The sequence below is a fragment of the Myripristis murdjan genome, chromosome 2 (genome assembly GCF_902150065.1).
Source record: "Myripristis murdjan chromosome 2, fMyrMur1.1, whole genome shotgun sequence".
In the NCBI taxonomy this organism is placed as follows: domain Eukaryota; kingdom Metazoa; phylum Chordata; class Actinopteri; order Holocentriformes; family Holocentridae; genus Myripristis; species Myripristis murdjan.
The window spans coordinates 7660183-7677568 of NC_043981.1; the positions used below are offsets into that span (position 1 = coordinate 7660183).

Sequence of the window (17386 nt, forward strand, 5' to 3'; positions counted from 1 at the left end):
TTGTATTTGCATCCTTTTCCCAGGAATTTCCTTTGTTTCATTTTAGCCCCCAACAGCATGTTTTACTTTGATTTATCCCTCTAATTCTTATTATTATTTATATTAAAGTTGCTGTTGTAGAACATCTGCATTGTTTTAGTGTATTTCATACATTTTTAATGCTTGATTGCTCACACGAGAGTGGGCCTTTTTATTGTGCATCCACCCCCTCAAAGCAATTCTTTTATAATCATACTGTTGCTCCTCTGCATAACATCCCTGAGTAAACAATTTCTGGCCTCTCTCTGGTTTATGCTATACTACAACTTTTGCCAATATTTATATTATTTATAATGTAAGCCAAACCAGAGGCTTACATAAGACTCCAAATCATATTTTCTCAGATTCACAAACATAATTCACCATATGCTGTATGTTGTAGCGAGATGCTGTGAAATATAGTCTCGCATAATTACATTGTTGGGTCAATTTCCCTTGCCTGGTGTGCAAGCTATTAAGCTCCGTTTGATACAGATGGGTGGATCTACATTTCCACACCAAGAAACACACACATACACACACAAACACACACACACACACACCACACGCACAGACACAATGAGATGAGTTGATGGTGATTGTTCTTGTTGCATTGGCTTTCTTGTCATTAGGCAGGCTTTCTGTTGCAATTACCTAAATAGAAGCTGACTTGATGTGAAGCGCAGTGAGCTGCAACCTATTTTGTGGTTGTCGTTCTCCTCCTTCATGAGTTCTCTAACCAGTAAACATATCTGTCAGCCACCCGGCAGTTTGGCTGGTGATTTTAGACTCTAATGGGTACGAAGAGGATTGGTCGTGTGGGTGAGAGAGATGCTGGTTTCCATAGTAACGGTGCTCTCCCGTCTGCCCTCTCTTGCTGCCACTATGGAAGCGAAGTTTTCCGCTCCTGCCGAAAGCAAAGCTATGGTAAACATGTCTGTCTTGTCTTGCTTCATCCTTCTTTCCATACTTCTTGCCCCGAGTCCATCTGTTCACCCTGGTGACGGATTGCAGTCTTAACTATAGCTCAGACTCTGCTACAGAAACACAGTTTGTTCATTTTGTCTGTTTCATCCGTGCCTGTTTCCCTTATTTCCCTTATTCCATTTTGTTGTCTCTAATATGTAAGGAACCTAGCTTTCTCAAACAATTAATAATCAAATCCTAATAAATAATAGCTGTTTTGTGTTGATCAGGAACTCCACCCTGTTCCTGAATGTATCTTGTAAGCTCAAGAAATGAAAATTGTCTCTGTCCTTATTTATGTAGAGACGGATTACATTTTTGTGGCTGTGTTTCAGTTCCCTTGAACACTGTCTCTCATTTATCACACTGTGTCATCTTCTAAATGGCCGACATTTTCTACACTGCTAACACAGAAAGGTCACTTTCCTTTGTTACACTCCCACTGATCCAGTGAAAAGGTTATTCAATAATCGCCTTTCTTTCACTTACTTTTATTTATGATTAAAGTCAGAATTTTGAAAGAAATAATGTGAAAAAGTCAATCCTTTAGAACAAGAACACCAAAAATAGCTACCATAGATGGGATGCTGTGCAATAATTGAATATTAGGGGCTTTGTTAAAAAATTTCCTCTTTTCCTCTTAGAATGTAATGTATGGTTTGGTTGAGAGGTTGTGCGCTTCAATTGGGTGTGACTAATGCTTTTAAAAGGAGAAACAAATGAATAGCATTTCAAATTGGAAAGGCTTAATGTTTGAAACAGCAGGACTAATGTTTTCAGGAACTGAAAAAATCAGAAATATTGAGGAATGAGCACAGCCAGGATGAATAACACAGCAAGTTGGTCAGCTCAGCTTCAGCCTGCAGCTAAGTCAAATGCACATAGACATGAGGGAAGAGCATCTATAGATAAAACTCCCCCGCACCCTCCACCCCCATCCGCCATGCCATGTACTTTTATAAGCCACAGCTGGCTGCCTTTGCGTCACGGATGAGCTTCAACCCATTTATTTCTCTCCAGGGGGCTCCCCACAAGGCCCTTTTCAAGGACCCATCAAGTTCTCCACCTCTTAAGCAAATGTGAAATGTCATTTTCAGTATGACTCGGTTTGTCGTTTTACCCCCATGTCTCTTCCTCTGCCCCTGTCTGATTTACCATCTTCTCCTCCATCTCACCCTTCCTGTGCTCTGCTTCCGTTTCCCTGCTTCAGACTCAGAGACCACTGAGGATGAGGCCACCGAACCTCAGGTACCGATGGAAAACAAGGAAGGGCCCGGGAAGCACCAAGACAAGGCTGGCCGGAGAGGGCCCGCAGGTATTTCATCTAAATTCTGGGCATGAGCTGTGTATATTTCACTTTCAATGCTACATTTTCATTAACAGTGCTTGATGTGTCTACTTTAACATAGCCTTGAGTGTCTGTATTTCAGCTCTTTTGTCACAACACTGTCATAACCGTGACATGAAAGCTGTCATGAACATTAATGAATATTAATGGCTGTTGCAATACAGTGACATGATAGCTGGTGTGAACGTCTATAAATAATTGTGGTTGTTGTCATCATATATCAGTTGTTAATTATGTCTCTTTCCCTGCTGCAAAGATGACATTTGTCTAAGTCATGACGACATGACATTAGCCAAGACAAAATCACCTTTGGAGGGAAAGTGGAAGCATTTGCCAGATGACACTTAATGACACCGCTCATAAATATTAATTAATGTTCATAACAGCTGTCATGTCACAGTTATGAGAGTGTTATGTCAGTCATATCAGCACAACTTCAAATAAATCAGTACAGCTCTTCTCTGAACCCATTTATTGATAGCTACAAATGGCTAATATGTGAGAAAGATGACACTGAATGCAGACAAAATCATTCATATTCCTTACTTCCACTGAAGACTGAGGTGCCGCATGCTGGTACTCAGTAGCCTTTTAAGCCTGGTTTATGAGCTGATTTTCCATATGATTTATTCTATCAGCAACAGCCCGGCCAAAAACACACTGCTACAAAATTATTATTTAAAGAAGATTGATAGATTTAATAGACGGTTGTTATCGGCTTGGTCCAAGATGCGAGTTGGATGAAATCCGAAATGGCAGAATGTATTAATCCCTCACGGTGTGATACAATAGTGTGACACACTGACCTAGTTTCCATAGGCAACCTGTCTCAGGCCGGTGTCTGGCTATGGAGCTCCACAGGGAACACACAGCCCAGGAAACAGAAGGTCTCTCTTCTTCAGAAATTAGGTTGCCATTAATGGCACCACTTATTTTAGAATACTGTGCATTTACAGTATGCTCTTTGATTAGATTAGAATAAGCAGATTTAGAGAATAAATGTATTGATGTCCACTGATGGCTACATTTGTTATAAGGAACGATAGAGTCATGTTGTTCCTTTTTAAATTTTTCTATGTGGAAGAGTAGTTGTTGCCTTGGCATTCATAACTGCAGTATTAATACATTAGGCATTTATCTAACATTTTGAACAGCAAGGCTAAGGCCAAATCCAAATTTTGGGTGCTTTGAGGCCTAATCAAACTGAACGGAGTTACACTTGTTACACTTTTATCTGCACATATTATGTGTTGCTCTTCACAGCATATGTGAATATCAATGTGTTTTGACAAAATTTCCAGTGTTGATGTATTTTTTGATATTGTATAGTTTACAGTCTCATATTTCTGACCAGACGGAGATTTAGTTTGCTGTATTAACTTAAATGTTTGGAATGTCAATAAGCATTTCTTTTTCCTTGGGGCCTTGTTAAGAGCTAGGCATTGGGCATCGGTAACTTCATGAGCATGTTCTTGTCGGAACTGCGTGGATGAAAAAGATGAAAAGGTGAAAGTAATGATTCGCTGAAATGGTATCTGTGCATCGGGGACAGTAAACTTGCACGGCCTTACCAGCCATTACTTACCACGTCAACAAGAAGTCTGAATATAGATCCAAAATATTGACACCCTTCTCTTCTAGCACAAATCAATTTCATATTCCACCCTCGCTTGTGCAGAGAGTGTTTACGCTTTCTAAGGTTTCACATTGGCAGGCTGACTATGCCGTCATCCTTTCCCCCCCAGAGACAAGCAAAAAAGAAAAAAAAAACATAGAAAGAGAATATTAAATGGAAAGATGAGGTGTTATTCATCATTTGTTCTTTTCGTTTCTTGAGTGCACAATAAGTAGCAGACTCATCCCAGTTGCCTCGACTGCATACAAACCCAAACAGCATACCTTTATGATCCATTACTGAAGGCGTGTTTGGCAGGCTTGTCAGTTTTGTGTCAGTCCAGGAGGGCTTTAAACCTTGATTAACTCCAGCAGACACTGTTGCAGGCTCGCTGGTGTTTGAAAGAAGGTTGCTTGTGCACATCCTACTCCAGTCTCCATTAGCTTCAAAAGGCATCGCTAAAAGCCATTTCCCCCTGCCACATCAGCCTGTGCTGTAATATGCCCTCAAGTCAAAATGAAAGCTGCTGCCAAAGGGAACTTCGCTGAGAAATAGAAGTAGAAGTTTAAAGCTCAATATGTCAAGGTCTTGAAGTGTGTAATATTTTCCTCAGTGGCCCCTTGTTTTGTTTTTGTTTTTTTTTTCACCAGGAACTGATCAGGTTTGGTTTCTGACCATGGCGCTGAGTCAGTATCATTTGTGATTGCAGCAGGAGTTTGTCGTCTTATATCCTCACCTTCATCCCCATTTCAGCATTCACGTCGTTAACAGAAGATGCTGACTGCCCTTTCTTTTCGCTGCCAAAGCACTCCTGTCTTCGTTGCTCATCACTAAAATGTCAATCATTACTTGATTTGCGATGGGGCAGGATCTTTTTCAGAGGTGCATACGCACAGTGAAACCCACATGCCCCCCCAATTTTCTGCTTTCAGGCCATCAATCTACTCTTTACCCATCTTAGCTTTTTTTTCAATTTTCAATTACATCTATGCCTTTTCATGTTCCTGTACTCCTTTGTATGTTGGTGTTCTTTCCCTCCAGCTTGTTTCTTGTTCTTTCTGTAATTACCCCCACTCTCCATGCTAACTATAGTAAAACATTCCCCTCAATTATTTTTGTCCGCTGGGCCTGTTCAAGTTAATGAGGTTTGTCTTTCTCTCTTCTTCCATCTTTCTTTGGGCCTCTTTACTTTTCACTGTTGTTTCTCTGTCTCATTCTCTCTGTCTTTTTTCTGTCTGTTGCTCTCTCTCTCAAATGTAGATAATCTTTAGGCAGGGCAAACGCATTTGCAATAAATTGATAACCAACCGACAATAAACAATCAAGTCTCTCCCTCTCTTTCTCTCTCTCTCTCTCTCTCAAGGTGAAGGAGGAAGGCTGATGGACTTTAACCCAGATGGTTCAGATCGCAGGGCCACCCTCCCTGGTGGCTATGACCCTGTGGTGGAGCGAGAGCTAAGAGCTCTGGGCTCGCGTCCTCCGGGGTCCCACCTGGACCCCACAAATCCCACCAGGCAAGCCCTCGGTGGGGGTCCCACCGAGGGGGCCCCCCCTGTCCGCCACCTCGGTGTGGAACCACTGATCCGGGCGTCTCACGCTAACCTGGCCCGGCCCGTTCAGGGGTCAGAGGAAAGTGTGTCCGTAGGCAGCGATTACTATGGGAGCATGTTCAGCCTCTACAGAGGGAGAACATTTTCTATGCCGTTATAGCAGATGGATTTTTACTTTGAGGATTCCACTGAAAACAAAAAGACTGGCCACAAAACCTAATTTACAAAGAAAACTGACACATAGGCATAAGACATTACATCCTCCATAGACCCAACTCGCAAAAATTGTATTCCATGCCGGTTATTTTGAAATGTTTTCTATTTTTTACTCTTTATTTCGTACACTGAAGCTTTTTCATAAAATGTTTTTTGTATTGTTATCATTCATTTTGATTTTGACGTCACACTTTCCTTTGACTCCATGTTCTTGTTTTTTATTGCTCTGAATGTGATTTGAATTGAAACTAATATGGATAATCTCATTCTTATATGACATTTTATTTCCTATAGCCATTAGAAAGGACAATCTGTGGTACAATCTGCTAAAATGTAATATTCAACACTTCTGAAAACTGTGATTACACTTTTTTTTACCCACTGCATGTTTTCTAGAGCAGCCCCTCACTTTTGGATTAACACCATACAGTATATTCATAGATTTGCTGTGGCATGCATGGGTTGCTGGCTTTGATCCAAGCTAATATTAGCATGAATTGTCTCACAAAGTTCTTTTGAATTAATAGATAGCGATGTGTTTCACAGACACTTTTATTTTTGGGCATGAGTTTTTGTATATGGAGTTGAAAAAGGGGTCAATTTTTTGTTATTTTGTAAGAATTCATATTAGATAATGAGAAATGTAATTACTTTGCATTGCCTTTCCTTCTGTCACTGCAACATGCCTACAAATGACAGTTATTACTGCTGACACAGTGTTAACTTCACATCACCACAGCAAGATTAAATTGTTGTAAGAAATCTTACTGTAAATGTGGGCAACATTCATTTATTTCATTATTTTGTCATCCATTTCATTTTATGTAATCTGATGTGTTTCTTTCTGAAAACTGAGATGCAGAACAGAGATGAAACACGTGCATTGAAACACTCGCTGTTGAATAGAAAAACACAGACACAAGAAAAACATAAAAGACACTCAAGTGGACATTGATCTGCATCTTTATTACTCCAAAGCCTCCAGCAACTGCACTAGTGCTTAATGCCTCACACTTAATGCTCTATTTCCCCTCAATCCTCACCCTTATAGGATTCAAACTGCTGATGAATCTCAGGGGCGCTCCTCTAATGCCCCATCATCTTCTCCTCCCCAACAAACTGCTCCTGTTTCTTCCTTGTCTGACCAGCCATCTCCCAGTGCACACAAAAACAGTATCAGTACACCCAACCAAAACCAATCCATGGGAGGCGCAGTGGCCAAAACGAAACCTTCAGACTCTCGTGCCCAATCCCCTAAGACAGACCACGCATCTAGCACAAGTGTTAACAGTGGTGTAATGACACCCAAACTGGCTCGTGCAGGGCCTGCAATTTTTGACAAGGTCAGAGCTTTCGAGGAGCGGAGGGCGAGCGTGGATTTACCAGGAGGGGGTTCTTCTGTATCCGGCCGCTCTCTGGCCAGAGTGGGACGGGCAGCTTCCTGTGATTCAGATGATAGCAGTCGGAAGACAGCAGGCCCCAGCAAGGAAGAGGGACGAATCCTGCAGGGTGCCGCCCAGAGACGAGCATTGTTCAAACAGCGGGCCTCCTCTTTAGAGGATAAGACCAGCTATGCTCAGAGGGTCCAAAGCTTCCAGAGCAAATTCACTGAGGAGCTCCAGAGGATCAAGAAGCTGGTGGGGAAACCCAGCTTGAAGAAGGCATATTCCACCGAGCAGCTGCCACAGACAGAGAGGCTGACCCTGGGCAAGGTAGAGCCCATTCCTCCCCAAGTGGTTAAAAAGCTTGAAGCAAGGGAGCGAGCCCTGGGAGAGAGAAAGGAGGAGAAGAGAGAGGATGACACTAAACTACAAATTTCTCTCCAGTCCCAAGACAAATGTCTGCAGGATCAAAGAAAGGAACCTCAGAAGGAGATGATGACACAGCCAGATTCACAAGAGAAACCAGTAGATAGCTCATCACCACAATGCATGGGGAAAATCTCTGTTACCATGGAGACAGCACTGGTTCACCAGTTACCAGGGCAACCATTGCCAACAGTCACAAGGAAAAGCCCAACCAGGTTGGATGAGCTTATCTTTACCGATTAATGTGTATCTTTTTTAAAAAATTATGTGCATGTTTGTTTGTGTGTATTCTACTTGAAAGATTGATATGAATTGCTATTGTGTCAACACAAAATACAAAAATGAGCATTTTAATAATAGCACCTCAAATACAATTTCTGTTCCATACTTGGTGTCAGCATTGCATAACGGCTTTTTTTGTATTTGCACGCAGGGAAACCCTCCAGAGCTCTCCAGCAGCAAAGCCCTCCCTTGCAGCTGACAAGGACACACTTGTCGCCACATCCCCAAAGCCCTCACCCCCTTCCAGAGATCTGGGGCAACCTCAATTTGAGGAGGATTCTAAGAGGAGCATCAAGATAAACAACACATCAGACCACAGATCACCCAGCCCAACTGAGAAGAGAGTCTCCCCAGTCACTGTCAGGGAGCCGGGGTCCCAGTACCCGTCCAAGCCGCCCCGACTCACTCCATCGCCAACCCCTTCCGTCAGCCCCCTTCTGAAAAGGAGGAAGGCTGACGTGGGGCGGACTTCTCCTGCTCTGAAAGTGACCATCCCCACTATCCTACTGGAGGATGAACCCATGGAGGCAGAGTGTGCTGGAGACAGGAGAGATGAGAGGAAGAGAAGCAAGACTGGGAGGAAGGAGGGGAGGAGTCGCAAAAGCAAGAAAGGGCGTTCTGGTCGTCCCACATCTCCAGAGGAAGGTAGGGGAGAGAATATGTCCATCTTGTAGAAATTATTTGACTGTGTTAGCCTATGACATTTAAACAAAATAGTTTAAATGTCAAAAATTATTTATATAAAACCTAGAAGCATAAAACAAACTGTAAATTCACACCTGGCATTAAAATGCATCTTGAGTGACATTGGACAGCTGTTTGATCGCACTTATCCACATAAATATCCAGATGTAAATGCACCCAAGATGCTTTGGGAATGGATTAAAATCCAGTTGTTAAAACCACCTCAGGAAGTTGTTCAAGATTAATTATGGCTACAAGTTGGCCAAGTGTAAATGGAAGTGTTTCCATGAGCCAATAACGTGGCTATACGTCTCCCAAAACATTTTGTCCCCATAGGTGTAACTAGAAAGAGAAATGAGTGCAGCATTTTGTTTTGTTCTGAGCTGAGATGAGAAAGAAAACACCGTCTACAGCTGGCGAAAACATCCACCATCGGTTGGATATCGATGAGACTGATGGCTGGAGTACAAATGAAGCCAGATGTTTACTGGCACTGTGGACTGTCCAGAAGAGGAAATATGCATAATGGGGGAGCATGGGGTTGAGGGGGATAATAGATATAATGTGGATAAATCATAAATGGATACAATGTGGATACAAGTGGCATGAAATGTCAGGTGTAAATGAGGTCATTGATAGAACTCACATCATGTGATGACCCAAAAAAGAAACCAGTCCATGACTCATTTTGGAGCCTGACCTGTTTACAAAACCAGGAAATAGAGAATAGGCAGTTAAATATAAACTTGACCTGGCATTTCCAGGGGACTCATCCGATGACTCCTACATGTCTGCTGATGAGGGACCGACGGAGGGCCCGCGGTTTGAGAGACCCCTGGTTGACACCACAGCACAGACTGGCTCTGAGGCCACTCTGCAATGCATCATCACTGGCAGCCCACCCCCTACAGGTATGGCTGAGAACACAGGCTTTTAAATTTCACATATTCATTATTAGGGCTGATTGATATGGAAAATTGTATTGAAACCACTATTAAAATGATGACGATGACGATTTTTGCAGACATGCTTTTTTACATTTGGAGAATACAATGTTTAGGCCAGGGCATTTCTGTAGCACTATAGTACTTTACCATTTACAGTGCTATTTTGTCATAGATTTTATCTTAAACAAAAAAGGTGGCGGCTCGTGCAATTTGGATATCACACTTATTAATATGGCAATATTGCCATATTTTTGCAATTTCAATTTCAATTAATTTTTCAGCACGATTTATTTTATATTCTTAGTAGGAGGAATGTGGTGTATCTTTTTTCTGTGGGAGGTTTTACTGGGTGTAGAAGAGTCTGTGTGACTCCCATTTATTCCCTTGGGAACATTTACGTGTTTTCCTGTGCCTATCACTCTTACCTTTTATCAGTGACATGGAGGAAGAGTAATGTGGAGATAAGGAGTGATGCGTTCCATGTGGTTAAGGCTGAGGGGGAGAGGCACAGCCTGGTGATAAAGCGGATGAGGCCGAACAACGCGGGGACGTACTGCGTCACAGCTGTCAACACGGCGGGCAGGGCGTCCTGCAGCGCCACGCTCTACATCCAATCAGGTGAGGCGAGGCCGGAGAAGCAGATATCCCACACGCTGTCTGACAGATACAAGGCACACAGGGATTTACTCTCAGAGAAGCGCTGAACAGCAACACATGTCCCAAGCAAACTGCATGGAACACTTACCATTGCATTAAGACGGAGGTGTCAACACCAAAATGAGGCACATGAACATCATGGCCAGCTTGAATTTAACAAACGTGTTGACTCACACACACATAACACATAACACATCCATGCACGCGCACACAAACTTGCTTTAATCCATTGCCAGCCCTCCTCCGCTTGACATTCTGTCTTAATGACTACAAAGGCCTGCTGAAGCTCAGCATCCCGACCGGGGCTCCTTGCAGTGATAGTTACCATGGCAACCCATTAATTCTTAAAGGCACTCCGCTCCCCTCGGTGCAGATTCAAAACACAGACTTGCCCCATCACACAAAGGTCCCCTGAGTCTTAAAGGCAGGCGTGGCATTCAAAATCAGGGTAAACAAAATAGATATTCCTACTGGAAAATATTTCAGCTATATGTGTTAATATGCCTGTGGTGTGTGTGTATGTATTGTATACCAGTGTGTGTGTGTGTGTGTGTGTGTGTGTGTGTGTGCACTGCTTAGTGAATGTTGATTCAGCTCATGTAAATGTACCCTGCACTTTCCCAGTTCTGTCAACAATGTGAGCGTGCACTCCGGTTGCTCACCACCAGCACTAGTCCTGCCTTGCCATATTAGGCCAGTGGAGTCCAACTTGCAAGGAGTATTTTTAGCCACCCCCTTGTTCTGTCTGGTAATTGCAGTCTGCTTTATGTCCCAGTGTGAGATTAATGCTGCAATCATGGATATTTTTTTTTTTATTTTATTTTATTTATTTATTTTTTCATCTCACTAGATTTCACGCTGCAGGGCTTGGAGTCAGAAGTTGTCAGAATGTAGTGGGAGATTACATGAGTTATTTTAGCTGTTTAGGAGCAGGGTAGATTTTTGGCACTGTAAGCCAAAATAGTTAGAGAGAATAATTTAAAGGCTGCGAGGAATTTCAAACCTCGATATGGTAAAATAGATTGCTGTATTGAAATCTGCTTGCAATTCCTGCTTAACACGTGCAAAGTGTGAGAATTCATTTTGCAGTCTTCACAGTATCTTCTTTTGAGTGTGTATCATCCTGATTTTGTAGCTGTAAAGCCAAAACATTCATGTAACAGTGCTACATTCAGTATCGCTGTTGTATGACCTTGCCGTATTTCGGGATGGATGGCAGAGACATTAGAAATGACAGTGACAGGAAAGCAAAAGAGAGAAAGGAGGATGAGATTGGAAGGGAAGATTAGCTGGCTAGCTCTATGCAGCAGTTGTGCAAGAGTTGGCAGGTTTACATAAATACTCCCGGGAGTTAGCCCTTGGTACACAGACGCTGCTCAGAGATGTGAATCTAGGTAGGTTATTCCATATTGTTCTTGTGCCTGAATGCCGGCATACAGACAATTCAATAGAATAGCATTCAAAAGTAATCAGCTTGAATGTCATTTTTGGCATGGCGGAGGTCTTTGAAGTTAAACTTTTGATATGTTTTAACTCAGTTCTTACGTATGTTATCTTTAAGTTTATGCCTTGCCTGTGTATATATTTTTGATCACCAGTGCTTGTCATCATGCCTTCCTCTGATGTATTTCACCTTCATCCTGCAGCAGATGACCTTGTTTCCTTTTCCTACTTTAGTCATTTGAGTAGCAGTATTTATACACTATTTGATACAGCCCCGCTAAATTCCCTGATGATGGCTGTCATTGTTTTACTTTTGTCTCGTCTTACACGAGGGAATGTATTAATTCTGTTCCGCTCGTGGACTTTATTCGTTTCTAGTGAATTGTCAGCCTGTTATCTGCTTTTGCCAGAGATATGGGATTTTTGAGGTTTTACAGAGAAAGACACAGAGAGTTAGAGAGAGAGGGGCAGAGACAGAAAGAGAGAGAAAGTGGAAAAGAGTCAGATACAGAATCTAGGAGGGAGGCAGGGTGGCGGTGCTTTGTATTTCTCTATCCAGTGGTGAATTAATTTGGACTTTAGGAGAGGCTGCTAGGACTCCAGACACAGTGTCTGCTCTGGAACTCCATGGGAATAAGCGAATGATTGGGTCAGGGATTTAGGGATTAATTCATTATCTGTTCAGTTACGGTCACTTCAGAGAGGTCCCTAAGCTCTGTGTGTATTTATGAGTGTGTGTGTGTGTGTGTGTGTGTGTGTGTGTGCATATGTGGGTGCATGTGCCCGTGCACGTGTCCCACTCATCTCTAACTCAGCTCTCTGTGTTGCCAACTGCTCTTCTTGGCAAAGATTCATCTACAAAAACACAAGTACATAAACATTCAAGCTCTAACAGACTGTTCCCATCCAAAGGTTTAACAAGCCACCATGGTGCCGTACTGAACCATATTTCTTAGAGATTTTGGCTTAATAACCCAAATTAACTGTACAAATCAGAAATTATTTGTGGAAAAAACCCTTTTTAGTTATTCAGTTATTTTTTGTGCATTATCTCTCTCCATCCTGTCTTCCAGAGCCAACCGCGTCCCTGGAAGTCACTAGTCCCATCCAGTCGGACGAGGAGTACCTGAGCCCTCAGGAGGAGGCGATGGAGCTTGGGGACTCGCCTGTCCAAACTAAAAGTGTCCACTTCAAGGAACCTCCCTCATTTCAGGTAGGAGAAACTTTCCAACTGCTACAAATGAGCCGGAAGTCCTTCCTAAGCTTGGTAATGTCTTTACAATTTGGCATATTGTGATGATTTTGAAGGTGGCGCCATGTGACCAATGGGTGTTCGAGGGACAAGACGTTATCATCTCAGTGAAAGTGAGAGGGCAGCCCAAACCCATGGTTTCCTGGTAAGACACTTTCCCAGAAAGCTTTGAATCCGTATTGCAGTTATATAAGTGACTGGCATCTGAAGCTATTACATATGCCAGAGCAAAGGGCCCAAGGTCGCTAGCTGCTTCCTTCTCATACCGCCGCCCTCTAGTAGACACCTGAGTGTAAATGGTTGTGACAGCCACTTTATATCGATCCAGGTTGAAGGACAGAGCCCCGGTGAGGACCGCTGGGCGATTCGCTGTGCGTGAGACAGAGGACGGCACGAGTGAAATGAGAATCAGCTCTGCTCAGCGGTGTGACGCCGGGGTTTACGCTTGCAAGATCATCAACGAGTATGGAACCAAGCAGATGGACTGCCGACTGGAGGTCAAAGGTAAGTAATGGAAGATTTAATGTGTCTGATACAACACCATTAGGGGAGAATGGCTGGCTGCAGCTGAATGATAAAGGTACATGGTTTTTGTGACCTCTCTGGGAGAGAAAATTTAAATGAGAGCCTTGAAGCATAGCCTTGTCCCTTGTAAAATTTATGCATTGACATTATGATTTCATCTATGAAGTATGGGCTGGGTTTTGGTGAAAACTGCATAATAATTAATCAATCAGTTGGAATGGATCTGCAAGTAAATTAATGGCAGTATATCCTAGGTCAAGAAAAATGAAAGAAAAGGAATGAAAATGCACTTTGTTTTTTGTGTTTGTTTGTTTTTTAATCAGCGGCTTCAGCACAAACGTCTTTGTCCATCACCAAAGAGGTGGAGCACGTGGCAGTGAGGGCTGGGGAGTCAGCCATGTTTGAGTGTCACATGACGGGGCCTCCAGATGTCGAGGTGGACTGGCTGTCCAGTGGGAAGCTGATCCAGCCGGCGCTGCTCAACTGCAAGATGCATTTTGATGGCAAAAGGTAGATTTGCATGCCTTAAAATTTCTTTTAGTTTTGTGTCCCTTTTGACTTTTTTTTTTTGCTCTCATCATCACTGCAAAAAATGCAAGGAATGCCTTTTTATATAGAGACCCTGGAACGAGTGAAGGATTTTCTTTCCAAAACACTGTATATCCAGATCGGAAAAATGTTGGTACCTGAAATCCTCAGTCAGCATTTCAAATCCCCATTCCCCTAATTTGCTGCACTTTCATGCCAGCAATAATTTTGCAAGAGTTGACATCAGTGTTTTTTTCAAATAGTGGTGTCTCGTTTTGGAATGAAACTCTGGAAATGTTAAAATATTGGATTTACTGCAAGATGAGAGACTGTTTTATCTTCTAGGTGCCGTCTCCTGCTAAATTCAGTACACGAGGATGATAGTGGGACGTACACTTGCAAGCTGAGCACTGCCAAAGGTGAAATACTGCCACTGTTATCCCATTTATTTCAGGGAAGGGGAATAGAGACAGTCATATTCAGTTGCTCTTACTGATAATAAATTTGTGAAAATGCGAGTCAATAAGAAAACGTGTTGCTTTTCTCAAGTAATAGGGCGTTTATTGTTGTTTGACTTTGAATTCTTTTCCTGAAGTTATCATTGACAATTTGTAAAAATGCAGAATCCATCAAGTTATATTAAATAAGAAAACCTGTCAGAAAATCTCCCTACATGATGATCCTCTTGTCCCCCTGATAGAGGAGTTGACCTCTAGTGCACGCCTCACCGTCACTCCCTCCAGGGAGCCCCTGTTCACCCGCAAACTGGACATCCTGGAGGTCATTGAAGGTCGCACCGCCCGGTTTGACTGCAAAGTCAGCGGGTCGCCTGCACCCACTGTCACCTGGATGCATTTTGGTAACAATCAGCCACATTATATCTAATAATATTCAATGTCATCCCTACAATTTTATTTTTTTAAGTGCCAGAGCAACACCCTGTCTAACTGTTTTTGGTCCATCGTAACTGACATTCAGAGACGCAGGTGGAGGAGAGTGATAACATACGTGTGCTTCAAGAGGGGGGGCGCCACTCGCTGGTCATCGCTCACGTCACCAGCGACACAGAGGGCTTCTACACAGCCGTCGCTCAAAGCGCTCACGGGAAGTCTGAATGCACCGCCGAACTGTACATGCAAGAACCTCGAGCTGCCATCTCTTCTCACATGTAAGAAAATGTCAGTCATAATGGAAAACCAGCTATAAGCTAGTGTGGCTCTTCAAAAACTTCAGAATAGATTTGAAAGGAGATGCCACACTTGTTTGTCTTTTTCTTTTCAAGGACAGAAGAAAACATTTCACATCGCAGAAATTTCAGTCAACAGATATTCACTGAGACTGAGACTTGGAAAGTTTCTTGTTGCGCCTTTCATGTAATAGAAAAATCACACACACCGAGGGCTGACATTTGAAGGAAAAAAGTGTCGCACACTCTTGCTCCATATGCTCTTTATTTGGATATTGTTTTGGCCCTAGGGTCAAGATCTTCAAGATCTGATGCGAGAGTTAAACAAAGTCACTTATGAACTATATAGGCAATATACCTCACATTATCATGTATAATCAAGCTGGTTAGCATTTGGTTAACATCAATATATCATACTGAAATCAATTGATATTTGAGTGTAATTACCATAAATACTTGTAACCATGGCCAAAATTATTTTATGCCATTGTTTCTCAAAATTAAAACCCTTTTGTTTCTATACTTCAAAAGAATTTTACTTTTACTTCCCCTTCTCGTCTCCGGTGTCTATCTGTGCTGGAACCCTCTTTCTGTTTTGTGCCAGAAAGCGATATCTGTGCCACATATCAATTTGGCTGATTTTCTGTGAAATTTCACCTAATGGCACACAATAATTGCAGAGGCTGCCAGTCTTATTGGCAGTGCTCATGTTTGTTTATTTCACTTATGCTAATGTCTCAAAATGAATGTGGTAATGAATTATTGATGGTAAAATGCCACTTATAGCATGTTTAAGTGTATTTTTTTCTCAATCCATATCTCTATTCTCAAGGTTCTTAACGTTACTCTTTTTCTTCTCCTTCCAGGGCTAAATTGGAGAAGATGCCATCCATCCCAGAGGAACCGGAGGTCCTGGAGAGTGAGGTGGAGAAGAGGACCATGCCGGACTTTATCAAACCTCTGGCTGATGTGGAGGTGATCGAGGGGAGGGAGGCAGTGCTGAAATGCAAAGTGGCGGGCATGCCTTACCCAACCATCACCTGGTACCACAACGGCAAATGCATCGACAGCAGTGAAGAACGAAAAATGACCCAGTGTAAGTAAAGCCCCCCACCCCTCCAAAACAAACCATAGTGTTAGGCAGTGATCATACATGGGGAACTTTGGATTTGAAAATGGGACAAGAAATCGTTCACTAAACTGCCTCAAAAGTGTTTGAAAATTTTAATTATGGTTATGAAACATTGTTGCTTCTTTTTTGGCTTTTGCTTTTTCCCCATACTCTTCTCATTAAAGATGATCATTTCTTACTACTTATAACTTATAACTTATGGTAGCTACTGTACATTTGTTCAATGAAAATACCTATCTTTTTTTGGTGGGATAGCAGAAGGGTTGGATGGATGGATCAGGGTACATGTATAATAGATTATGTTAAAAAAAAAAAAAAAAAACATTGTGTGTTAAATTTTGTGTTTGTTGTAAAAAGAAATAATAGAGCTTTATATCACAGTCTTTATATCTGCACAGAGATGTTTAAAAGGATACCTTGTCGTTGTGAGAATGGGAGAATCACTGGGTGTCTCTGTTCTTCAGACAGGGATGTCCACAGTCTGGTCATTCGGAGCGTCTGTCACGCTCATGGGGGCGTCTACAAGAGCGTCATCTCCAACAAGCTGGGCAAGGCAGCCTGCTACGCACATCTATATGTCACAGGTAGGGACCGCAGCGCTCAGTATGTTTCATCTGGAATTTCAGATGAGCAAAACATGGGAGATGCCACTTTCTGTGTATTTATTTCCAGATGTTGTTCCTGATGCCCTTGATGGCCCTCCAGAGATTGAGGCCATCACAGGGAAAACTATAAGCCTCAGCTGGAAGAGACCAAAGAGGCTTGACCCTTCATTAGGTAGGCGACCAAAGTATATGATCATGCTACTGCTTTGCTTTCTTTTTATGTTTTTTTTTTTCATTTTGTTTTTAGTTTGTTGTGAGCGCTGTGATCTCCCCTGCTCTGATGATTCTCCACATCAATTCATCAATTCAGTGTAAATTGCTTTCAACCATTACCTTTGCTCTGTCCGCCAAATTAGAGCAGGCTTACAAATGGGAAAGTAAATAGCTATGCCTCCGTCCAGCTGTTTTTTGTTTTTGTTTTTGTTTTTTTTAGATTTTGCAAAAAATAAAATACAAATTGGTTGCATTTCCATTAGCAGAGTGGAAGTGAACACAAAGACCCCCTAAATCTAAAATACATAGCTTGGAAAACACATTCACACAACAGTGAAAAGTGTTTTTCAATAAATAATTATCCATTGAACATGATTTAATTGTCATTCGATGTCAGCTCCTTTTGGCCAC

General features: G+C 42.3%; 1 protein-coding gene across 1 annotated transcript in view; it reads left to right on the forward strand.

The window, feature by feature from the left end:
* The window catches only part of spega (striated muscle enriched protein kinase a), a 52237-nt gene that overhangs the window by 14077 nt on the left and 20774 nt on the right, over positions 1 to 17386 (forward strand). Inside the window, exons 2-17 of the mRNA XM_030075442.1 lie at positions 2195 to 2299; positions 5311 to 5656; positions 6873 to 7736; positions 7955 to 8448; positions 9252 to 9398; positions 9870 to 10052; positions 12608 to 12747; positions 12843 to 12931; positions 13115 to 13290; positions 13635 to 13821; positions 14185 to 14258; positions 14540 to 14698; positions 14818 to 15007; positions 15892 to 16121; positions 16622 to 16741; positions 16830 to 16934. Coding sequence (XP_029931302.1) covers positions 2195 to 2299; positions 5311 to 5656; positions 6873 to 7736; positions 7955 to 8448; positions 9252 to 9398; positions 9870 to 10052; positions 12608 to 12747; positions 12843 to 12931; positions 13115 to 13290; positions 13635 to 13821; positions 14185 to 14258; positions 14540 to 14698; positions 14818 to 15007; positions 15892 to 16121; positions 16622 to 16741; positions 16830 to 16934 — 3609 coding nt within the window. The remainder of the gene's footprint in view (positions 1 to 2194; positions 2300 to 5310; positions 5657 to 6872; positions 7737 to 7954; positions 8449 to 9251; positions 9399 to 9869; positions 10053 to 12607; positions 12748 to 12842; positions 12932 to 13114; positions 13291 to 13634; positions 13822 to 14184; positions 14259 to 14539; positions 14699 to 14817; positions 15008 to 15891; positions 16122 to 16621; positions 16742 to 16829; positions 16935 to 17386) is intronic.